General features: G+C 54.6%; 2 protein-coding genes across 4 annotated transcripts in view; one reads left to right on the top strand and one right to left on the bottom strand.

The window, feature by feature from the left end:
* Positions 1-333: 333 nt before the first annotated feature.
* Positions 334-24,468, bottom strand: STAT5A (signal transducer and activator of transcription 5A). Of its 3 annotated transcripts, XM_055257220.2 has the most exons (20): positions 24,379-24,468; positions 23,404-23,960; positions 22,447-22,584; positions 21,964-22,120; positions 19,925-20,014; positions 16,474-16,648; positions 12,407-12,537; positions 12,007-12,158; positions 11,418-11,573; positions 10,833-11,012; positions 7,857-7,944; positions 7,634-7,756; positions 6,586-6,678; positions 5,834-6,040; positions 4,779-4,873; positions 4,552-4,682; positions 3,941-4,096; positions 3,180-3,231; positions 2,795-2,902; positions 334-1,772 (listed from the first exon to the last, which is right to left on the bottom strand). In XM_055257220.2, exons 3-20 carry the CDS (start codon positions 22,572-22,574, stop codon positions 1,610-1,612), a joined length of 2,385 nt encoding a protein of 794 aa, XP_055113195.1. In that variant the 5' UTR covers positions 22,575-22,584; positions 23,404-23,960; positions 24,379-24,468; the 3' UTR covers positions 334-1,609. The 3 variants fall into 3 exon arrangements, with proteins under 3 accessions (XP_055113195.1, XP_055113196.1, XP_055113197.1); XM_055257221.2 differs by lacking the exons at positions 19,925-20,014; positions 24,379-24,468 and having other exon boundaries at positions 23,404-23,679; XM_055257222.2 differs by lacking the exons at positions 6,586-6,678; positions 24,379-24,468 and having other exon boundaries at positions 23,404-23,651.
* STAT5B (signal transducer and activator of transcription 5B) overlaps positions 23,980-24,468 on the top strand; it is an 85,890-nt gene continuing 85,401 nt past the window's right edge. Inside the window, exon 1 of the mRNA XM_055257225.2 lies at positions 23,980-24,229. The gene's annotated coding sequence lies outside the window, so the exon portion shown is untranslated. The remainder of the gene's footprint in view (positions 24,230-24,468) is intronic.

Genomic DNA, 24,468 nt, shown 5'->3' with positions numbered 1-24,468 from the left:
GAGGCTGCTGGGAGCAGCAGCTGCTAAGGAGAAGCCTGGGTCAGAGTTCTGCCCACCCGCGCCCATCTCCATCTTTTCCCCAAACCTCGTGTCCCCTGCTTTTTAGGGAATCTGTGCCCCCTAAACTGGCTCCTTAGCCTTCTGAGAAGCATTGACAGTATTCCAGGGGTGGCCAGCACCCTGAAAACCATAGCAAAGCGGGCAGAGTTAAAATTTAAGACTAAAAATGACAGCATCAGGCATGCACGGGGGAAGGAACAGAACAACCAGCTCCAGGGGTTCCCATCACCCAGGGAGGCCACCAACGCCCCAACCAGGAGCCATAGCAGCAACTTTACGAAAAAAATATTTTATTCCAAAACACTGTTTACACAAATGTGTGGTCTTTGTACAAAGTACAAAAAAATCCCTCCTCTCATCCCCACCTCCCTTCAGAGATGTTTAAACCTTGGGCTCCCAATCTTCCACGGTCAGCTGCACCTGACTGCGAGTCCTACAGCCTCAGAGGGAGGAGCGTGTGGGGTTGGGAGCAAGGCCTTCCCAGACCACAGCCAGTTACGCAACAGCGCAAGGCCTGCTCCAGGCCCCACCTCCCAGCGGAGCCAAACCAGATCAGCTTTTACCCCTGACTCCAAGAGCTTTTACCCCTGACTCCAGATTCCACAGGCACGCAGCACATGGCTGATTTGCAGCTTGTCTTTCACTGCAGTTTTTTTTTTTTTTTTTTTTTTCCAGGAGGCAAGAGGACCAACCCTCCAAGTCCTGGGGCCCCTGTCCACCCACCATATCCTAGACCCAATCTTTTCTTCCTCTTTGTCGACAAGGTTACAAACAGAGAGGCAAGGAAAGAAGGCTGGGGCCCGACGGAGGGGAGAGAATATATGTCCCGGGGAATGTGGGCAACAGCATCATAGACTTGAATGAAGCCCAAGGCCAAGCAGCCAAGCAAGGACTAATTCAGAGCAGCTCAGAAACCCTCACTCAAACCGGTGGCCCCGCTGTGCTAACGACATGGCCAGGCCCAGACACGCTCTCAGAGGGTTCACAGTCTGGAGTCCACATTCACTAAAGTATAAAATACTACTCGAAAATGAACCTCAGCCTCCCTTCTGAGAGATGAATCGGTTACATCAACACACGAGGACAGATGCGTTTACACAGACCCACACACATTCTCTCTCTCTCTCTCTGTCTCTCTTAGGACGGCAAAGCTTCTCACTCCGGAGTGAAACTTCAGCTTAGAGACGTTACCCGTCTCCCCTCCCCTTCTCAATTATCTCATTCAAATAGCTGCTGAGCAGATGAAGGGCACAGGAGGAATAGGTCTGGCTGCACTGAGTGCCTGCAGTGACAGAGGCTCTGTCTCTACCACGACAGAGATAGACTCGGCGCGCTCTTGGATGCCATGATCTGAAAAGAGGCCACCGCTGCTGCAGCCACATCCCAGGACTGCACAGGGGAGGCAGGCGTAGCTCATGCACAAGGACACACACACACACACGAACACTCATGCCTGCAAAGGTGTCAGTGTACACAGCCTTACTAAACTCACAACACGAACGCTTCACATTGAATATTGTTTCCAAAGAGAAGTGTGGGATTCAAACATTCATGAGAGGGAGCCTCTGGCAGAGGTGAAAAGACCGGCAGGGGGCGAGAGGCGGGAGTCAAGACTGTCCATTGGTCGGCGTAAGAGTTCCTCCACGTGCCTGGCCACATCCATGGTCTCATCCAGGTCGAATTCTCCATCCTGATCGAGGACATGGTCAGGGCTGGTGAAGACAGGGAGATGTCAGAGGGAGCTGGCATGTCTCACAGCCTCAGGCCCCCTGGGGACAGCCTCCAGCCTGCTCTCCACTCAAACCCCCGTCTCATGAGAACAGGACCAGTTCTGGCTGGATGCCCCCACCCCACCCCAAGCTGGGTAGCAGTCAGCCCACTGGCTTCTGCAGACCCCCACTCTATTCACATCTCTTGCTAACTCACTGAATAATCTTAGGGAATTCATTTCCCCTCTACTATCCTCTTCTTAAAACCAGGTGGCTGACACAGTGGGCTCTGCCCACCTGCAATGATGCTCAGCTGCATGGTAGGCACCGCCCGGTTCACTGAGCACCTAGAACGGCTGAATCGTTTCACTGAGCACCTAGAACAGCTGAGCCTATTGAGCACATGACTCCAATTTTTACAGCCACCTGGAGAGTGGGTATTGACCCCGTTTTATAGACGAGAAAACCAAGGCCATGTCAGGAAGCTTGCTCTGGGCCACCTGGCTGGGAGGTGGTGGAGTCCGGATTGGAACCTGGGATCTTCAGTGGTCCCACTGGAAGGTGGTACCTCCCAGACATCCAGCCCTGGCTATCCACAGTGAGGAAGGGAATTAATTCTCTACCTTGTTCCCACCAGACTCAAGAACAACCACCCCATTCATAGCTACCCTGTAACAAGCCCTTCCAAGCCCCTCTCTGTGGAAATGCTTCACCCACACTGTCTCATTTTAATGCTCATCCCGTTCTCATGAGGCAAGCATTCTTGCCTCTGTTTTACACGTAAGGAAACTTGAGCATCAGAGAGGCTCAATCATTTTCCCAAGATTGCACAGTTAGTACTAGAGTGAGGACTGGACCCTGCTATGTCTAGCTTCAAAATGCTGTTTTTCTGGCTGATCTCACTCCTCCTGGACCTGGGCCTAACCAGAGCTCTGGATTCCTTTGCCCACCAGCCCTCCAGGGGTCCAGCCTGGGGCCAAGTCCCCAGTCCTTCCCCGGCGGACCCCCATGAGAACACCACCTACTTCTGTGGGTACATGTTATAGTGAGCCTGGGGGCACACAGCTGGGGAGGGGGCCTGGTCCATGTACGTGGCGCTGCCACCCCCGGCATCTGCAGACGCGTTCACAAACCTGCAGAAGGAAGAAAACAAAGCTTCAGCTGCCAGGGAGGCCGGGGCAGCTGACTTGGGGAGGGGACCAAAGGGCATGTTTGTCTTTCTCGGGGTGTAGAAGGACAAAGTGCCCCACTCGGCCCTGGGGCTCCAGCTATAGGAGTGGGGACTCCCTCCCCAGGGCTGAGACAGGTTTCCTGGGGGAGCGGAAAGCTGGGCCAGGATAAGGATGGGAGGCAGGGTCTGGGGGAGGAGGAAAGAGGCAGAAGGAGAGCCAGAGCCACCTGGACACTTACTCAGGGACCACTTGCTTGATCTGTGGCTTCACATATCCATCAACAGCTTTAGCTGCCAAGGGGAGAACAGTGGTGAGAACCAAAGTCTCTGGGAATTCCCAAGTGGGGTGGAAGCCCACGCCCCATGCAGTCTCCCTCCTGCTCACATCACCTTGTGATCTCAGCTGGGATGAGATTTCCCAAGGACCCCCAATAAACACCAGCTGATGAATCCTGCCTGAGGGTCACTGAGACCCCTGGCTTGAATTCCATTCCTTCTCCTGGTTCTTTTTCTGGCCATTTGCTTTCCCTCTCCCTGCTCCCACCCCTGTCAAAGAATGAGAATCAACAAGCAAACCCAACCAATGGATTGGGAAGAAGAGAGACTTCTCCCTTTTGCTGCCTGCACTCCACTCGGGGGAAGGTTTGTGAGCAGGGTGTGGAGAGAGCAGCTGGTGAGGTGGGGAGCGGAGCACTATCTGTGGGCTCGAATGATCCCGGCCACTCCCTACAGTGCTGCCACCCCTTCCTCCAAGGGTGCCGAAGTGAGAATCCATGCAGCTTTCACTTTGCAGAGAAGAGAGCTGGGACGAGTTTCTCGTTCCGTCTCCTCATTTGTGAGCCCTGAAATCCTCTCCATCACCCCATGGGCCAAAACCCACAGGGGACATGGCCCCTGGGCTCCTCCTGGGGAAGTCCCCACGGCGCAGCCCAAAGCTTTGTCTATGGGCTGGGGAAGAGCCTGGGGGAGTCAGCCGGCAGGGTCCTGGGGCAGTACCCACCCAGCACAGGAGTGTAGTACTTGGAGAAGACCTCATCCTTGGGGCGGTCAGGAAACACATAGATGAGATAGCTCAGGTCCCCCAGCCGGTCAGCCAGGGACCTGATGGAGAAATCCCGCGTGGTGAATGGTTTCAGGTTCCACAGGTTGCGTTCCGCTGTGAAAAGAACAGCCTCATTCCCATAATCCACCAGCAGCAGGAGGACCAAGGTTTTGGGGCTTTAGGGCAGGCTTGCAAGAGAAATCTGGGCTTTTATATAGTAGCTTGTGCTGCAACCCCAGCCTGTAGGGAAGAAAGCCGATGCGGGATGTTCTACTCAGCAAACCAGGTGAGCAGATACCAACAAGGCTGGGTCGTGGCAGAGAGGGGAGAGCGTGAAACTGCAGGAGGACTCACCCAGCCGTCCTGGAGTCTATGGGGCTGAGGACTTCAGGTTCTCCAAAATGGAAAATGATAGAAAGAGAATGCATTTCCAAGCCACAGCCCTCTCATACTAAGCTTCCCGCTGGGTACCTTTTAAGGACACAGGCCCGATGGAGGGTGGGGGAAGGGGGGCAAGGGAACAGGAGACCGGGCCTTGGGGCTGGAGTGTGGGCAAAACGGGCACTCACGGGAGTCAAACTTCCAGGCGATGGTGATGCCCCCAATTTCTGAGTCACTAAAGCGCAACAAGAAGGTCCCGTCGGGCTTGTTGATGAGCAGGTCGTGGGCCTGTTGCTTATTCACAAAACCTAGGATGGCCCTGGGTGCATGGAGCATTGGGCGTCACCACTGGGCCACAGCCACAGTCCCTCTGCGCCCACAGCTGGCCCCTGACCCTGCGGCCCACGTTCCTTACCCATCATTCCAGTGGGGCTTGTGGTGCTTCTTCAACACCTCCATCACCCCATCAAACCACTGCCAGAAGGTGTAGTTCCAGCCCGGCAAGTTCTCCTGAGGACCCAGGAACCCCCAAGTCAGGGCTGCTGCCCCAGGTCACAGGTGGCCCAGGAAAGTCAGGGCCCTCCTGCCCCCACCCAGTCTTCTCCCAGTTCTTCACCCCTGCTTGCCACCACAGTCCAGCAGACCATAAAGTGACACAGCCCCCAACTTGTACCCTAGGGATCCAGAGAGGAAACTTACTTCTAAGACACAGGGGTCCAAGACCAGCCCATGGGTGGGAATAAAAGGTGTAGAGAATAATCCAGGCTCGATGGGGCCTCCAAAGTCATCCCCTCATTTTACAGGTGGGGAAACTGAGGCACAGAGAATGGATGGGTCTTCAAAAATTAGCGAGGAGAGAGGCAGAAGGAGAGCCACAGCCACAGGTGCGGTGGCTCATGCCTGTAATCCCAGCACTTTGGGAGGCTGAGGTGGGCGGATCACCTGAGGTCAGGAGTTCGAGACCAGCCTGACCAACATGGTGAAACCCCATCTCTACTAAAAATACAAAAATTAGCCCAGCATGGTGGCGGGCACCTATAATTCCAGCTACTCAGGAGGCTGAGGCACGAGAATCACTTGAACCCGGGAGGCAGAGGTTACAGTAAGCTGAAATCACGCCACTGCACTCCAGCCTGGGTGACAGAGTGAGACTCTGTCTTTAAAAAAAAAAAAAAAGAAAGAAAGAAAGAAAGAAAATTAGCAAACACATCTAGGCCCAGAACCCAAGGATCCTGACTCCCAGCCCTGGGGCCCTCCATCATCTCGCTCTTGGCTTCACAACTGAGCACAACTCCTACAGCCCCTGCCTGCATTTCTTGAGGCTAGGGGCCCCCATCTCTCCTGGTTGTAGGAGAGGGTGGCTGGGGGTGGAGAGTGGGGTGCTAGCCCCAGGCAGTAACCTGTCTGTGAGGCGGAGGAGCGACAGACCCTGGTGGGCCCTGGTGGGTGGCTGGCAGCCGGGCCCCTCACCCTGTTGAACTGGGACCAGGACACGGATAGGCCGCTGTAATCCTCCAGGTGGCTGCTGCTGTTGTTGAACAGTTTCTGCGCCAGGAACACGAGGTTCTCCTTGGTCAGGCCCCGATTGCTCTGCACTTCGGCCTTGAATTTTGTGTTGAGTGCCTCACACAGCTGCGGCCACAGCACTTTGTCAGGTACAGCAAATGGCACCCTGCCCTGAGAGGGAGACAAGAGAGGGGAAAAGGTAGATTGAGGGAGTTGGAATATTCACACACACACAAGACACACGACACCCAGAGACAGGGGAGACTGAGACAGATCCAGAAAGGTGACACAAATGCAAGGGCAGGAAATGTGGCAGCTTTTATATACTAGCTTGCGCTTTTTTTCCCAGCCTGCAGGGAAGAAAACCGATGCAGGGGGTGGGGGCATGCAGGGACAGAGACGCAGACCAGGGAACAGAAAACAGAGAGCAAGGACCCAAGCCATCTGCCAAAGGAGGATCCCAGACCAGGATCCAAAGACCAAGCTCACAGACCTCACAGACCCCAGTCCAGGAACCTGGAACCCAGACAGAGTGCCAAGGCCATGGCAGAAGGCAGGCGCCCAGCACCCCAGCCCTTCTGGCCTCGCCTCACCTCACCTCTGGGCTGGCCCTGGGGTGAGGAAGGACCACTCAGCAGGGGCCCAAGGGGTGGGGCTGACCCCAGGTGAGTCCTAGGGCCTGGGGATGCTGGGGTAGGGCTCCCACGGGGACTCACCGGCTCAGCAAAGGCGTTGTCCCACAGCACGGTGGCCGTGGCATTGTGGTCCTGGCTGCCGTGGACGATGACAACCACAGGTAGGGACAGAGTCTACAGGAGTCAAAGGAACCCAAGTTGATGGGGCGTGACCACCACGTGCCCTCTGCTTAGGCAACGTGCCCAATCTGCTCTTTTTTTTTAATGTATTTTTTTTTTTATATGGAGTTTCACTCTTGTTGCCCAGGCTGGAGTGCAATGGTGCAATCTGAGCTCACCACAACCTCTGCCTCCCGGGTTCAAGCGATTCTCCTGCCTCAGCTTCCCAAGTAGCTGGGATTACAGGCATGTGTCACCACACCTGGCTAATTTTGTATTTTTAGTAGAGATGGGGTTTATCCATGTTGGTCAGGCTGGTCTCGAACCCCCGACCTCAGGTGATCCACCCTCCTTGGCCTCCCAAGGTGCTGGGATTACAGGCATGAGCCACCACGCATGGCCTCAATCTGCTTTATTTTTTTCGAGACAGGGTCTCGTTCTGTCGCCCAGACTGGAGGGCAGTGGTGCAATCACAGCTCACTGCAGCCTTGACCTCCTGGGCTCAAGTGATCCTCCTGCCTCAGCCTCCAGAATAGCTGGGACTACAGGTGTGTGCCACCATGCCCAACTCTTTTTTTTTTTTTTGTAGACACAGGTTCTCACTATGCTGCCCAGGCTAGTCTTGAACTCCTGGACTCAAGCAATCCTCCCTCTTCTGCCTCCCAAAATGCTGGAATTACAGGTGAGAGGCACCACACCTGGTTCCAACCCACTTTCCTCACCCACAGTTCCAAACACAAGCCCCTCCCAACAAAACATAGGCACAAGCAAACAAACAAAACTACAACCAATTTTTTCTTAGCCCATTGCCTAAATTGTCTGGGTTAGTCCCAGATTATAACCTACAAAACAGGTGCCTACAGAGTCAAAGCAGGCTGTCCGATGGCATTGCTGCCAGGAGTCCCGAGGCAGGCTCCTCCACCTCTTGGGTGACCTGAAGCAGTTGGGGCAGGAGGGCTGGGGGCCTCACCTTCACCTGGAACACAAGCTCATTGCTGCCAACACTGAACTGGGACTCAAACAGGACAGTGAACTTCTCCTCTGTCACGGACTCTGCACCCCGCCGGTCAGCACGCTTGATCCTCTTCAGTGACTGCAGGGAGGGAGGTGACAGGGGAACAGGGAGACGGCGGCTGCTTACAAGGACTCGGCTCTGGGCAGACCTGCCTTCCAAGGGTGGGCCCTGTCCTCACCATGTTCCTGAAGTGGGCACTGAGGGTGCCTGTGGCTTGGTGGTACTCCATCACGCAGCAGTTGTTCAGGATCTCACCACTGCACTCGCTGCAAAGAAGAGGGGGGTCCCAGCTCCACACGGGCCCCAGGCCAGGAGTATGGTCCTGTCCACACCTTGGGCTGGGGTCTTCGCTCAGGTCAGCCCTGCCAGCAGCCCCTGCCCCCCATCCCCTAAGAGTGTTTCTTGGCGTCTTTCTGGGTTACTGACTTCTCCGTCAACCTGGTGCCCAGCACCCAAGGCGAGGTGTCCAATGGTGAGGTCTGGATCTATCATTAGAAATTCCTCGATACCAAGATTGATGTGAGGGGCTTTGGGGACTTCTAGTAGCTTCTAATGCACTTAAGATAAAAACCACAACCACAGTTTCTGAGGATCCCTATGGTCAACACCTACCCACCTCCCTTGCCTCACTGAATTCCTCTCCCCTCACTCAGGACAGGCAAGCCCCACTGGCCCTGGCTGTCTGCTGAACACGCCAGGCTTGGACATTGGCCCTTGCTCTTCCTGTCACCCCAAACACTCTTAGCCTTCTCCTCCTTCAGGTCTCAGCCCAGATAGCTCCCCAGAAAGGCCTTCCTGGACCACTTATCTGGTGAAGCTTACCAGGCTGACCTTTCCTCACCCCCGCCTTAAACACATCTCCAACACTAGCAGATTGCTCTTTTTTCTTTTTTTTGAGACAGAACTTTGCTCTTTTTGCCCAGGCTGGAGTGCAATAGTGCAATCTCGGCTCACTGCAACCTCCACCTCCCGGGTTCAAGTGATTCCACTGCCTCAGCCTCCCAAGTAGCTGGGACTACAGACGCACGCAACCATACCTGGCTGATTTTTGTATTTTTAGTAGAGATTGGATTTTGCCATGTTACCCAGGCTGGTTTCGAACTCCTGATCTCAAACGACCCTCCCACCTCAGCCTCCCAAAGTGCTGGGATTACAGGCGTGAGCCACCGCGCCCAGCCTAGATTGCTCTGTCTTAACTTCTTTTCCAGTGTCTATCACCGCTTGGCCCTGCCTGATCTTTTAAAGTGTATTATCATCAGTCTCCCCAGCTGCAATGCAAGCTCAAAGGCAGTGAGAATATCATTTGTCTTCATCTTCACCCCAGATCACATGGTAGGAAATCAGTAAACTTTTTTTTTTTTTTTTTGGAGACAGAGTCTTGCTCTTGTTGCCCAGGCTGGAGTGCAATGGCATGATCTCGGCTCACTGCAACCTCCACCTCCTGGGTTCGAGCAATTCTCCTGCCTCAGCCTCCCGAGTAGCTGGGATTACAGGCGTCCGCCACCACGCCCGGCTAATTTTTGTATTTTTAGTAGAGATGGGGTTTCACCATGTTGGCCAGGCTGGTCTCGAACTCCTGACCTCATGATCCACCCGCTTCGGCCTCCCAAAGTGCTGGAATTACAGGCATGAGCCACTGCGCCTGGCCTTTTTTTTTTTTGAAACAGTCTTGCTCTGTCACTCAGGCTGGAGTGCAGTGGCACAATCTTGGCTCACTGCCACGTCCACCTCCCGGGTTCAAGTGATTTTCTTGCCTCAGAGTAGTTGGTAATTGGGACTAGAGGTCCAAGTAGCTGGAGCTACAGGTGTACATCACCAAGCCCGGCTAATTTTTGTATTTTTAGTAGAGACAGGGTTTCACCATGTTAGCCACGCTGGTCTCGAACTCCTGGCCTCAAGTGATCTGCCCGCCTCTACCTCCCAAAGTGCTGGGATTACAGGCGTGAGCCACCTCACCCAGCCTCAGTAAACATTTTTCATTGGATGACAAGGGATGGGGCCATGTCTTCCACATCACTCATTCACTCATTCATTCAGCCCCTGCATACGCTGTGGGTGGCCTGCCCTGACACTGGACACTACCTCTCCACTCTCTGACACACACAGTCTCTGTACTCTTCCCTCAGGATGTGGCACATAGGCTCTGCCTGAAAGTCCTCCCTCTCTGCTACTTCCCTCCCTATCACTAGCTACCTCCAATTCCACCAGGAACCCAAGACTGTCATTTCTTTGCATCAAGACCCCCTTTCTCCGTGCCCTACACGTCCCCCTGCCACATGGCTACACCATCTCAGGCATTTCCCAGCATCTGCTGCCTGCTCTGCTGGTCAAGGGGCTGGGCGAGGAGACAGCCCAGTTCTGCTGGGATCACAGTTTCGTCCTCAGTGTGTAGCACAGGTTCTAGAACACAGCTGCAACACCATACTTTGTGTGATTTTTTTGGAAACAGGGTCTCACTCTGTTGCCCAGGGTAGAGTGCCATGGCGCAATCATACCTCACTGTAGTATCAAACTCCTAGGCTCAAACAATCCTACCACGTCAGCTTCCCGAGTAGCTGGGACTACAGGTGCGTGCACCACCATGCCCAGCTAATTTTAAAATTTTTTGTAGAGATGAGGGTCTCCCTATATTGTCCAACTCAAACTTTTGGGCTCATGTGATCTTCCCACCGTGGCCTCCCAAAGTGCTGGGGTTACAGGGGTAAGCCACTGCATCTAGCCTAGCACCATGCTTGTTGCAGGGACAGGGAAGGCCTCTGAGTAGGGGGAGGGCAGTGCACCATCTGTCCCAGATTTAATGATGGTTTGACATGATTGTTTGAATTTACAATGGTGTGAAGCAATACACTTTCAGGAGAAAGTGGTGTGATAGTCTCTCACAATGCTGGGCAGTGGCAGTGAGCCTCAGCTCTCCGGTAGCCACACCATCCCCAGGGTAAAGAATGGATACTCAGCTGGGCGTGGTGGCTCACGCCTGTCAACTCAGCACTTTGGGAGGCTGAGGTGGGAAGACTGCATGAGTCCAGGAGTTCGAGACCAGCCTGGGCAACACGGTGAACTAGGGGACAAGACATAGCTGGATGCAAGGACAAAGAGAGGGGGTGCAGGTCCCCCATACCTAAGCATGGGCAGGGGAAGGGAGAGGCACAATTACTTGCGGGTGTTCTCGTTCTTGAGCAGAGACTTGGCCTGCTGCTCACTGATGATGGTGGCCTTCACCTGGGGGGGGTTCATGTGCACGTTCAGCTTCCCGCCCACCAGCAGGCGCACGGTGGCTGCAAACTTGGTCTGGGTCTTCAGGACCTGAGGAGGCTGCTTCTCAATGATGAATGTGCTGCAGGAGACACAGGGACAGACGCACGATGAGGGGCTGGCGCAGGGGAAAGGGCTCTCAGTCCCTCTGTGGTGGGGGTGGGGCTGCCTCCCGAGGGGCTCAGGAGGTGAAGAGCTCGGGCACAGCCTCTGTTCCTGGGGAAGCCGTGAGAGTCCAGGGAGAGGATGGAGAGGGGAGTGAGATAACACAGCAGGTGGCATGGGCTGCGGCCCAAGGGCATCTCTTGCAGTGTCCACAGGAGAAACTGGGCAAGGGCGGCACCCAGCAGCCACAGCAACTGGAGATGGAGTGGGGAGGGATGAGAGGCAGGAAGCGGATCTGTTGGTCTGGAAGGCACCTGCGGCCCCCCACACGCAGGTAGGAGCTGCCCCAAGCTCCTGGGCATGGCCAACAGGCAGCAGTCACCTGGTCACCAGGGCTGAGATGATGTCCGTGATGGTGGCGTTGACCTCGGCCAGCATCTCTTCCACTGGGCCGGGGATGGGCAGCTGCTGGCAGAGGTGCTCGGCCCTGCGGATCTGCTGCCGGTTCTGCCAGATGATCTCAGCCAACTTCTCACACCTGCACGAGAGCCCCAAGGCCAACAGGAGGACAATGGCTTCTCTGCACAGACGCCAGGCCCCAAGACACAGCTCCCGCTCCCCCAGGAAGGCTCTGTGCTTTTGCCACACTTCCCACCCATGGGAAGAGCAGAGCTCCCTGCCTCCCAGAATTAGAGACGTACACAGGAGGGGCGACCCTGACTAGGCCCAAACAGCCCGAGCATCACCCCACACACCCAAGCCCTGTCCCATCCCCAGGACAGCAGCCCCCTTCCTGAGGGAGGTGCACAGGATGGGGGACCAAAGTCTGATTCAGGAACCAGGCCGCCTGGAGAAACAAGAGCTGTCCCAGGATGGAGGGGGCCTGCTGCAGGAGCCAGCACAGGAGGTAGAAGCAGCCGGGTCCCCACCAGCCCCTCCTGCCCTGCCTGCTGGCCACCCCACACTATTACCAGGACTGTAGCACGTCCAGGCTGCCCTCGGGGGGCCCCCCGTTCCCGGCCAGCTGCTGCCGCCGCTTCCACTGGATCAGCTCGTCATCCAGGATGATGGTCTGCTGCTTCCGCAGCAGCTGCAGGGTCTTCTGGTGCTTCTCGGCCAGCTCCTGAGGGAAGGGAGGAGAGCAGCCCCTTCTGGGCTCCCAGAGAACACCGCAGGGCCTCGCTGGGAAATGGCAGGGCAGGGCCCAGGCCGTTCCCTCTCCCCGAGCTGCTCTGCCTTGCAAGGCCCCCAGGAAAAAAGGCCTCCTGCCCTCCCAGGTTCTGCTCTCATCCTGGTCCCAGCCCTCCCCCAGGTCCCCAAAGACTGACTTCATGGCACCTATGCCCAGGAGAGGCCCAGGACCCCACTCACCACGCGGTACTGCTGCAGTGTCTGTGCCTCACGCTGCAACCAGGCCTCCAGAGACACCTGCTTCTGCTGGAGGGCCGTCTCCCGGCTCAGACGCTCCTGGGGGCTCAGCTGGGCCAGCTGGGCAAACTGAGCTACAAGAAGGGGTAGGAAACCATGACCATCACCTGCCAGTGTCCAACAGGAGGCCCAGAGAAGCCCACTCACCTGTTCTGGAGTGAGACCCTCCCAGGCTCAGATATTGCATCAAGAGCAAGTTGGGGTTCCTCACAGCCAGGGGGGCCAAGATGAATGGGCGCCTCAGGAGGTGCCTCTGGGCCCTGCTCGCCAGCCTCCTGACTCTGAGCATCCCCTCTGGGGGCACACGGGTGCTGGGGCAGCTGGGGAGGAGGCCTGCCTGTCTCCTGCCCGCCTGCCCCACAGGGCTGCTAGCCCTTTTCTCGAGGCCTGGCGTGGGTCCAGGCTGTCTGGGGTACAAGTGTGCCCATGCCCTTGACTGCAGGTGAACCCGGGCAAATCGCTTTCCTGTGCCTCGGCTTCCCCACGTGTAAAATGGGAGATTCTCAGCACCTGCCTCAGTGGGGTGCTTGAAGATTAAATACATGAGGACATGGAAGATGCCAGAAAGCTGCCTGGCATGGGTGAGCTCTGTGTGAGGTTTGTCCTTCTTGGTTAACGGGGAACAGGAGAGAGAGAAGAGGTGACAGAGACAAGCAGCTGCTCGGCCCCATCCCTCCCGCAGCAATGCCTTCCTCAGAGACCCCCGGCCCCAGCGGCTCTGTCTCGTCCCTGAGCACAGCAGTCCCTCCTCAGGGGAGGATGAGATTCTTGAGGGGCTGGAAGGGGCCCAGCATGTTTGTCCAGGTGAGCTCACTGTGAGCCCAGCCGACCAACCAGGGGAGGCAGACAGACAGCAGAGGGAGAGCATGTCCAGGGCCACTGGGGATGCAGAGCCACCAAGATTCTCTTAGGAAAGGGAGGCCGGAGGGAGGCGGCTTCCCTCCACACCATCTGTGAGGAGTCTCACTGATGGCAGGACAGGGAGTAAGTCAGGCCTCACTACCTTTTAAAAAGTATCCATCATGGGGCTGGGTGCAGTGGCTCACGCCTGTAATCCCAGCACTTTGGGATACCATCCTGGCTAAAGCGGTGAAACCCCGTCTCTACTAAAAATACAAAAAATTAGCCGGGCATGGTGGCGGGTGCCTATAGTCCCAGCTACTAGGGAGGCTGAGGCAGGAGAATGGCATGAACCCAGGAGGTGGAGCTTGCAGTGAGCCGAGATCAGGCCACTGTACTCCAGCCTGGGCGACAGAGCTAGACTCTGTCTCAAAAAAAAAAAAAAAAGTATCCATCATGTGCCAGGCACGGTGGCTTACGCCTGTAATCCCAGCACTTTGGGAGGCTGAGACAGGCAGATCACTTGAGGTCAAGAGTTCAAGACCAGCCTGGCCAACATGGCGAGACCCTGTCTCTACTAAAAACACAAAAATTAGCTGGGCATAGTGGCGCATGCCTGTAATCCCAGCTATTTAGGAGGCTGAGGCAGGAGGATTGCTTGAATCCAGGGGGTGAAGGTTGCAGTGAGCCGAGAGCACCACTGCACTCCAGCCAAGGCTACAAGCAAGACTCCACCTCAAAAAAAAAAAAAAAAAAAAAAAGTATCCATTATGAAATACGTAAGACATAGGGGACATGGAACACAAGGGCGCCTGTGTATCAATAACCCAGCCTGAGAAACTAAATATGCCCACTGTTACAGCCACCACCGCAGGCCCACCCCACCCTCCCAACGACAGCCCCTCTCCACCACGCTGGGACTATTAATCCCTTCCCGTCACCTTCTCAACAGCCCAGCGTCCTTGCTTGAGCTGAGTCAGAAGATGCGCGCATCAGCATGTCTCGGTCGAGCTCCTGGCTGGCCCCTGAGGGCCATGTCACCCTGACCCCAGCCCTGCCCCATGGGATGCACAAGCTGGGACAGACAAAAGGAACTCTATGTAGCCAGGAACAGCCCACAGCTAGAACTCAGAAATATGGCTCCAATCTCACTGCAGGTATGGAGCAGGAAGAGGATCATCCAGGCACGGACAGATCCGAGGCATCTGCACGGCTACCTCGGGAATCCTGCCCAGCCACAGGGAGGGTGGTGGTGATCCCAACACCTGGGCCCAGCCTTCCTATGCAAGGGACCCACTTAGGGCTCTCCTGCAAATTTGCAGAAGCTTTTGGGAAGGAGGCCAGAGAGACGGGAAGCAACTTCCCTACTCCACTGGAGGCAGCTGAGCATTCCCTGGCAAAAGCAGATCAATAGTCTGTGTTTCTGCTGAGTGAACTTGACAAATGGGACTGAGAAGACACTGCATGATAGATCCAAACCCGACCTGAATCCAAACCTAATCCGCCACCATGCACAGCAAACAGAAAAGCCAGGCACGGGATCAGAAATACTGTCGACAGTCTAAGGACTTGGGTAGGAGTAACAGCCTGAAATCTTCCGTTTCTATTCTCAGAAGGAGCTGCCCTTCTTCTAGGGCCAGTCTGGGACAGATTCAGATGAGGGGAAGTTCTCTTAGAATTATCCTGTCAGTATTGGCTGGGCACAGTGGCTCACGCCTATAATCCTAGCACTTTGGGAGGCCAAGGCAGGCAGATCACTCGAGGCCAGAAGTTGCAACCAGCCTGGCCAACATGGCAAAACCTCGTATCTACTAAAACTACAAAAAAAAAAAAAAATTAGCCAGGCGTGGTGGTGCATGTCTGTAGTCCCAGCTACTCAGGAGGCTGAGGCATGAGAATAGTTTGAACCTGAGAGGCAGAGGTCACAGTGAGCCGAGATCGTGCCACTGCACTCCCGCCTGGGCAATAAAAAATAAATAAATAAATAAATAAATAAATAAGCAAACAAACAAACATTTAGAATTATCCTGCAAGTATTTACATAATAGCTGCAATATTCAGGCATTGTGTTGGTCTCAGTGTACACAAAGCACTGACAGCGCAGGGTTAGGAAGACAGCTTACACAGCTACAATAGAATTCTAAAAAAATTAGCCGGGCGTGGTGGCCTGCACCTGTAGTCCCAGCTATGCAGGAGACTGAGGCACGAGAATTTCTTGAAGCTGGGAAGCAGAGGCTGCAGTGAGCCGAAATCATGCCACTGTGCTCCAGCCTGGGCGACAGGGCAAGATTGTCTCAAAAAAAAAAAAAAAAAAAAAAAAAGAAAGAAAAAGAAAGAAAAGAAAAGAAGAAAGGCTTAAAATCAATGACCTAAGGTCTACCTTAAGAAACCAGATTAAAAAGAGTAAAGGAAAAAGTATTTTGACACCCCTTGTTCTCACTAAGATGGGATGTTACATTTCTGGGGTCAGTCTGGAATGGGACATATTAATAGATGGGCCATGTCCCATGACTCCTCAAATTGTACCTGGGGTTAATTCCTTTCAAGCTAATTTTATTTTTTTATTTCCCCACATCTTTATCATGGGAGCCATTGGTGAACTACAGACCTAGGATACAGGAGAATTTTCTACTGTCACCCCTTCCCCCAGGCCCACGTCCTATCTGTGAGGCTCAAGAAGGCCCACTTTGGAAGTTCCACCTCTCCCAGCCTGGTTCAACCAGAAGACTTCCAATCCAAGTCCTCCCTCTGGTTAGGGAGCACTGTTCATATTTACCTATTTGTGTAGATATTTACAGAATATACACCATTAAGGAGAGAATACTGGCTAATAAAGTACAGGAATTTTATGATATATCTCTCGTTGAGATCCAGTTCTGTAACTTACAGGCAACCTAGGCCAAGCTACTTTGAACCTCACTTTTACCATCTGCAAAAGGGGGGATAACACAACTGTTCACTTCATAGGCTTGTTGAGAGGGTTGAATTAAATAATGTGTGCCAAGTGTGACCTACAGCAGGGACTCAATCACCGGGAGCCATTGCTTCTACCAGGCTTTGGGCAAAGTGCTGAGGAGATGGACACTGACCCAGCTCTACCCTCTAGGAGTCCATAGAATGTTCCTCACTCCCATCCTCAGGATGCACCCTGTGCCTCCACCGTGCCTCACCTTGGATCCTCAGGCTCTCCTGGTACTGGATGATGAAGTACTCCTGAGTCTGCTGCAGCTTCTTCAGCTCATTCTCTGTGTCCTGCGTGACCAGTCGCAGCTCCTCAAATGTCTGGTTGATCTGAAGGTGTTTCTGGGACATGGCGTCAACCAGGATCCCAGCCGGAGAGCTGCACTGGAGACAGATGGAGTGGAAATAACTCGGGGAAGAGAGGATGGGAGAAGACCACAGGCATTAGGAAACACCAGTACTACAGACCCCAAACCCCAAACCCCAAACTAGGATAAGAAGGGAAACTAGGGCAAGAAGGGAGGGTCATTTGCCTCAGAAGGAGTCATTTGCCAGAATTGGGATAGAAAAGGGAAAGAGAAAGAAGAAACAGATGACCCGGCAGATAACGGCAGATAATGGCACCTTCAAAGTGCAAATGTCTATGTCAGAGCTGACCTCCACTAGAGTATTCCAAACAGGGTCCATCTAATTTCCCTCCCAGGGACTACAACTCAACATGTCCCAGGTGTCACCTGGGTTTTCCCACTAATGATGATGACCCCTTGCTCTACATTTATTTGCTGACTCAATGCCGTGGACTGCAGTAGATCCTAGGGACATAGGGAGGAACAGGGCTGTGTGAACACACATCATCTCACTTAAGACCCCCTTGTGATTGAAGGAAGAGGGAAGAGGCTGAACCTCTCACAGGCATCCTGGAGACCCCGAAATGAAGTTAGGGGGGAGGCATCCAAAAGCTCTCCTGGGATCCAGCCATTCCTTCAGCACATTCAGGCAAATCGCTTGAACCCAAGAGGGGGATGTTGCAGTGAGCCGAGATTGCACCACTGCACTCCAGCCTCGGCAACACAGCGAGACTCCATTTCAAAAAAAAAAAAAAAAAAAAAAAGAGAGAGAGGGGGTAGAAACCAGGTCACAAAGAGAGGGAGCACATGGCTGAAGGAGCCTTTCCAATGAACTGTTCTCAGAATAAAATCCAAACCCCTTCCCATGGTGTCTGCTGGCCATAGCCCTGCCTACCTCCAGCCCCAGCTCACTGGGAATGTGTGCTTTCTGTTTCTGTTCCTTGAACACACACGCATGTTCCTGCCCTGGGGCCCTTGCACTTATTGTTCCAACAGTCTGGAACATTCTGGCATCAGATCCTCCTGAGGCAAAGCACCGTTGCAGAGGGGTCATCTCTGACGAGCCAATTCACAGTAGTGCTGCTTCTATCTAAAAGTGTGTTGTTCTTGTATTTGCTTACACGTTTCTGTCTGTCTCCCTGAACAAGGATGTGAGGTTCCCAAGGGCTAGGACCTTGCCTTTCCTGTGTACTACAGAATCCCCAAGCCCTAGAATGCCAGTGGTGTTCAGGAACAGCTTTATGGCTGGAGGAAGGAATGAGCTCCCAGACCATGACAGCACCAGCACCATGGACATGGATTTGTCAATGAGGCTGAAGTCATTTTTAGGTTTGCAGATACCTCTGTGATGGCAACAAGTCAGGGACACAGGGGCTGTGCTGGAAGACCCTTTGTGACCTGGTTTCTAACCCCTCTTTTTTTTTTTTTTTTTTATATACAGAGTCTCACTCTGTTGCCCAGGCTAGAGTGCAGTGGTGCAATCTCGGCTCACTGCAACGTCCCCCTCCTGGGTTCAAGCGATTCTCCTACCTCAGCCTCCCAAGTAGCTGGGATTACAGGCGCCCGCCACCATGCCTAGCTAATTTTTGTATTTTTTAGTAGAGACCGGGTTTCACGATGTTGGCCAGGCTGGTCTCGAACTTCTGACCTCAGGTGATCCACCCACCTTGGCCTCCCAAAGTGTTGGGATTACAGGCGTGAGCCACCGTGCCCGGCCTGTTCCTACTCTTGTAAAATGGAGATAGCAATCATACCTATCTGTGTCAGAAGAACTAACACAGGCAGGCTCAGAGAAGTAAGGCCCAGGGAGGGGTAACGGGGACACATCTCCCCGGTTCTGAAATAATAAAGGCACTGGGCATCTGCATGGACAATGACACAGTGCTCTACTATCTGCAATAGAGCAAAATGAATTTCACAACATGACATAACAGTTAGAAATCTTAGAACAGTGACCGGAGCACAGGTCATATTTATTATTTATTTGTTTATTTATTTATTTTTGAGACTGAGTCTCACTCTGTCATTCAGGCTGGAGTGCAGTGGCGTGATCTTGGCTCACTGCAACCTCCGCCCCTTGGGTTCAAGAGATTCTCCTGCCTCAGCCTTCCGAGTAGCTAGGATTACAAGGGCCCACCACCATGCCCAGCTAATTTTTGTATTTTTAGTAGAGACAGGGTTTCACCCTGTTGGCCAGGCTGTTCTCGAATTCCTGACTTCAAGTGATCCACCTGCCTCGGCCTCCCGAAGTGCTGGGATTACAGGCATGAGCCACCACGCTCAGCCTATTATTTATTTATTGTTGTGGACACGGATTTCAGGATTTACTCAGTAGACATTTATTGAAGTCTTACTGTGTGTCTGATGCTGAGCTATCATCAGAGAAACACATAAAGGCCTGGTGTTTTTTATCCATGGCAACTCCCCACTTGGTTCCTTCTCCCCAGTTACACTGACCACTTACAAGTCTTCCAACATGATAAGAAGATTCATGCTCTCCTGCTCTCGCAGCTGCTGTCTTTTCACTAGAAAATTCATCCCTCCTCTCCTGCCTTTCTCCACTGTAGTTCAGACATGCCTGTCCTCAGGATGATCCCGCCAGCCAGCCCCAATCTGAGCTACTCGGGAGGCTGAGGCAAGAGAATTGCTTGAACCTAGGAAGCAGAGGTTGCAGTGAGCAGAGATCGCGTCACTGCACTCCAGCCTGGGCAACAGAGCAAGACTGTGTCTCAGGGGAAAAAAAAAAACAGTAGGGGCCGGGCGAGGTGGCTCATGCCTGTAATCCCAGTACTTTGGGAGGCCAAGGCAGGCGGATCACGAGGTCAGGTCGAGACCATCCTGGCTAACACAGTGAAACCCCGTCTCTGCTAAAAATACAAAAAATTAACCGGGCATGGTGGTGGCGCCTGTAGCCCCAGCTACTCGGGAGGCTGAGGCAGGAGAATGGTGTGAACCTGGAAGGCGGAGCTTGCAGTGAGCCGAGATCGTGCCACTGCACTCCAGCCTGGGTGACAGAGCAAGACTCTGTCTCAAAAAAAAAGAAAAAAGAAAAAAAAAAACAGTAGGAACAGAGGCTCAGAGAGATTAAGCAACTTGCTCAAGTCACAGCTAGTAAGTGGTAGAGCCAGGAACTGGACCCAGGGGGTCACTCCACCCCGGCGTGCAATGCTGCCACCTCTTACACTTGCCCACATCCCTCATCTTCTTGTTGCTCTCCTCGTGCTGCTGTTTTATATAAACACAGTTGTTTCTGGAGAGAAAGGCATATGGAAGGACTTCTCAACAACCCTCCCCATCCCCAAGGGACACTCACATTGTTGGCTTCTCTGACCAGCCTCTGTTCATTGTACAGAATGTGCCGAATGCAGCGGACCAGCTCCATGGGGCAGCGGTCATACGTTTTCTGAAAGAATCCAACAGCAGCCTCCAGCGCCACCCTCTGCTCCAGCCACGCCAGCCCCATGCCATGCCCAGCCCTTCCTCTCCTTCAGCCTCTGCCTCAGCTTTTCCCAGGGAGCCTCGGGAACTATCCCCAGACACCTCTATATCTCTGTTCCTCATCCTCATCTTCCCCTCCAAGGTCTTCATATCTGGTTTGAAGCGAATTAAAAACCCACAGTTTATGAAGCACTTTCTCTTTTTTTTTTTTTTTTTGAGATGGAGTTTTGCTCTTGTTGCCCAGGCTAAAGGTGCAATGGCATGATCTCAGCTCACTACAACCTCCGCCTCCCAGGTTCAAGTGATTCTCCTGCCTCAGCCTCCCGAGTAGCTGGGATTACAGGCATGTGCCATCATGCCCGGCTAATTTTGTATTTTTAGTAGAGGCGGGGTTTCTCCATGTTGGTCAGGCTGGTCTCGAACTCCCGACCTCAGGTGATCCACCCACCTCGGCCTCCCAAAGTGCTGTGATTACACGTGTGAGCCACCACGCCCAGTCTTAGGAAGCACTTTCAATCTACCATATCTTTTGACTCTAACACAGGGGTCCCCAACCCCTGGGCCATGAAATGGTACAGGTCCATGGCCTGTTAGGAACTGGACCACACAGCAGGAGGTGAGCGCCCGGTGAGCAAGCAAGTGACGCTTCATCTGTATTTACAGCTGCTGTCTATTGCTCGCATTACAGCCTGAACTCTGCTTCCTGTCAGATCAGCAGTGGCACTGGATTCCCATAGGAATGCTAACCCTATTGTGAACTGCACATGCGAGGGATCTAGGTTATGCACTTAAGAGAATCTAATGCCTGATGATCTGTCACTGTCTCCCATTACCCCCAGATGGGACTGTCTAGTTGCAGGAAAACAAGCTCAGGGCTCCCACTGATCCTACCTTGTGGTGAGTTGTATAATCATTTCATTACATAGTACAATGTAATAATAATAGAAATAAAGTGCACAATAAATGTGATGCTCTTGAATCATCCAGAAACCACCTCCCTGCCCAATCCCGGTCCGTGGAAAAATTGTCTTCCATGAAACCAGTCCCTGGTGCCAAAAAGTGGTGGGGGACCACTGCACTAACAGCATGGAAACCCTAGGACATAAGCAGAAACTATAATCCCCATTTCACAGATGAGAAAACTGATGCTCAGAGACACTATGTACTTGTCCAGATGCAACCAAGTGAGAGAGCAGATGACTCCAGACTCAGGGCATCTGACGCCAGGGTCAAGGTACTTCCCACCATCCCGCCCCTGGCCTCCTATATTGCTTCCCCTCAGGCTTCTCCTGTTTTCCCCCTCTTCTGGGATGGACTTGTATTTCCCTGGCACCCTGCTGTCTGTATTGAAGGGCTCTCTAGGAAACATAAGTGAGTTCCAATAAGTGCTTGACTGTAATCACTACCCACACCCCTTTCCTGCCTCCACAAAAACTCCCTCTCTTCCTCCATACCCCCTCCTCTCAAGTAAAGAAGAAGCTACATCTTATTTCTAAACTCTCAATTCAAAGCCCTTGTGTCCAGCTCTTGTCTCTGGGATGGCTCCTCTCTCACCTTTAAAAGACCCCAGGAGGGAGGTCTGGTGGCCTAATTTCTAGAGTCTGCTGGTCTTCCCTTCTCCAACATAGGAATCCTGACTCAGTCTCCCTCCATCCCTTCTGCTGCTTCCATAAGGCCAGTTCACCCATCTCCCTCTGTTGGCAACAAACACCTCCCACCCTTGCTTTGCAATATGCTAAAGAAATCTGACAGGTCGAATTTAGAAAGAGGGGGTGGGGGAAATCGAAGAAAAGTTCCCAATAAGTTCGTGGTCACATGGTGAGTCAGTGGCCAGGCCAGGAAAAAACCCAGGGGTTCTGATGCTGGAACAAGATGATGCTGCCTCCCCGTAGGTGGCCCAGAGCCTACACCCACCTGGAGCTGCGTGGCGTAGTGCCCCAGCTTGATCTTCAGTAAAAACCCATCTTCCCCCACCTGGTGCTCCGCCTTCTTCTGCAGCTCCTGCACCAGGCCCTCCAGGAGCTGGGTGGCTTGGGCTCTGTCCTGGGGATTGTCCAAGTCAATGGCATCCCTTGGGGCGGGGCAGGAGAGAAAAACCTACTGTGGCACCTCCTTGGGCAAGGAGGTCAGGGACCCGGAATAAAGTGGAAACCCCAGGCTCATGACCGAGGGCACTCCAGGGCCCACAAGACTTGTTCCTAGCAGCTCCACAGACATCCGAGTCTAAAAACATTCTCTGTCCTCCCAGGCTTCCCCTTTCCCAGGGACACCACCCCTTCCGCACAGAGAAGGACAGGCAGGACCAGAGTCACACCAAACCACCATGAGTAGAACTAGAGGCCAAAGGGCCTGGATGGTAGGGACCCTCTGAGGAGGGGCAGGGCGGGACGTGCCTACCATGGTTGGCTCTCAATCCACTGGGCCAAGTAGTGCCGGACCTCGATGGGGAAGTGCTGGCCGTACAGCACCTGCATCTGGCGCAGCGCGTCTCCCTGCAGCTGCTGGGCCTGGATCCAGCCCGCCATGGCCGTTCACCTAGGGCGAGCCAAGCGCTGAAGCGCTCTCCTCTGCAGAGGCCAAGGAACCAGGCCTGCCCCCGGCCCTGCCATGCCTACCTATCCCTGGACCGCGGTCAGGCCAGGCCCCTCCCCTCCCACAGATAGCTTTCCTGGGCGGGAACAGAGATGGTGAGGAGTGGAGGGCGGCCCATCCCCTGCAACAAGGAACCCGCTGAAGGGGAGGGGAAGGTGCTCTGTAGAGGCAGGTGCCCTCCCCGTCTTCCTCTCCCCTTGCCCCACCGGGGCTTCTCCAGTGGGGGGGACAGCTAGAAACTGAAAGAGAAACTTGACGGCAGGAGGCCCACAGGCCCTCTGGAGAGGGCTGCAAAGATCCCCCCAGCCCGCCTCGGGCCGGGTTTCTGGGAAGGGGAGATATTCCAACCCGAAGTTAGGCCAGCGCCGCGACGGCTCCCACTCGACGGCTAGGGCTTTTCGGGCACATGGCTGGGGCTGTTCAGGAGACAGGGCTGAGGACTTGGGCGCTCCCCTCTTCGGCTGCTCCCCTCTTCGGCTGCTCCCTCAGCTGTGCACTAGTGTCTCCCCGGGTCCAGCCCGACAGTGCTTCCTCTCCAAGGCGTGCCAGGATGGCGCCCTCCCTGGCCTCTGCCTTTCATCCCCGACCCCTGTCCCCACGTCCCCCCGTCCCTCGTCTGCGCTGCGCCAACTCCCTCGCAGTGCTGGGGACTGAACCCCGCGCTGCGCCCGGCCGTCGAGCTCCGGGTGCCGGAGGTGCCGGGGTGGCTGTACAGTGTCCCCTCTCCGCGCGCCGCCGAGGACGCGCCACCGGGCCACCCACCTGGTGGGGCCGCGCCGTCCGGCAGCCGGGCCGGCTCTGCGCCCCGCGGCTCTCGCTCCCGGCCGGGGCTCCTGGCGGCGGCGGCAGCGGCGGCTGTTACTACAGGAAGGAGCGGAGAGCAGCGATTTCCTCCTCAAAGGTCAGCTGCCTGCGATAGACCATACACAGCGCGCGAGCCCGCGCCAGCACCCCTCCCAGCCCCGCTTGCTCCCTCCCTGCCTCCGCCCTCAGTCGCCGGCTCCCCTGCGAGTGCGCAACAGCGGCGGCCGTTCCCGGCGGGCGGCAAGGCGGGGCGGCGCCGGGCGTGGGGGCTGCCCCGACGGCGGGGTCCCCCGGGAGTCCCAGCCGGCCCTCGGCTGCGGCTCCGAGGGAGCGTCCCGGAACCAGGGCGGGTCAGAATAGCCGGGGGAATGTGGTTGTCGGGGGGTGCCGGGAAATCCCGGGCTCTGGAAATCCCAAACCTGGGCCTCAGTTTTCTCATCCGCAAAAAGGGAGGAGGGAAGGGTGGGTCAATTGGCAACGCCTTCCAGCTCTGGCGCCTGTCATCTTTTGAGCCCCTAGATTAAAAAATAAATGTGTGGGGTGTGTGTGTGCACGCGCGTGTGTGCGCATGTGTGTCTTGGGGGCCATAGGTTTTGTGACCTCAGAGGCAAAACTGTAGGGAGGGGAAGGACTGGGGATTCTAGTGAAGCCAAGGTCACCCCCACCACCGCAGCACCTCCCTCCTTCTTTTACTCCCGCCATCTAAACTCAACCCTGACGGAGGAACTGGAAAGAACCTTGGCAGTCATGTGTTTCAGCCCTCCCCCTCTCCACAATTTTGCAGGTAAGAAATGGAAGTCCTGAGAGGGAAAGGGGCTTGCCCGGGGCCACCCAGGGCCACACAGTGGGCACGTGGCCTCACCCCGACTGTGATCCATAAACTAGCCAGCGCCCCCGTTCACCCAGCCTAGTTACTTATGAGGCTGGTTCTACCTTCAGAAAAGTCCAGGGAGGGACCGTCTTGAGTCCTCCCAACTTCGAAACTGCCTACAGGCCTTGCCACAGCAGTGAACATCCTGTCTA

The sequence above is a fragment of the Symphalangus syndactylus genome, chromosome 20 (assembly GCF_028878055.3).
Source record: "Symphalangus syndactylus isolate Jambi chromosome 20, NHGRI_mSymSyn1-v2.1_pri, whole genome shotgun sequence".
Taxonomy (NCBI): Eukaryota; Metazoa; Chordata; class Mammalia; order Primates; family Hylobatidae; genus Symphalangus; species Symphalangus syndactylus.
This window is presented reverse-complemented; position numbering and strand designations above follow the sequence as displayed.

Excerpts from the sequence above, each read along its gene's own strand:
- STAT5A (XM_055257220.2), bottom strand. The coding sequence starts at position 22,574 with ATGGCGGGCTGGATCCAGGCCCAGCAGCTGCAGGGAGACGCGCTGCGC. Across the intron at positions 11,574-12,006 it reads CTGGACGTGCTACAGTCCTG|GTGTGAGAAGTTGGCTGAGA; the intron begins GTAATAGTGTGG and ends GCTCTCGTGCAG. Across the intron at positions 4,874-5,833 it reads CCTGGTCCCAGTTCAACAGG|GAGAACTTGCCGGGCTGGAA; the intron begins GTGAGGGGCCCG and ends CTGGGTCCTCAG.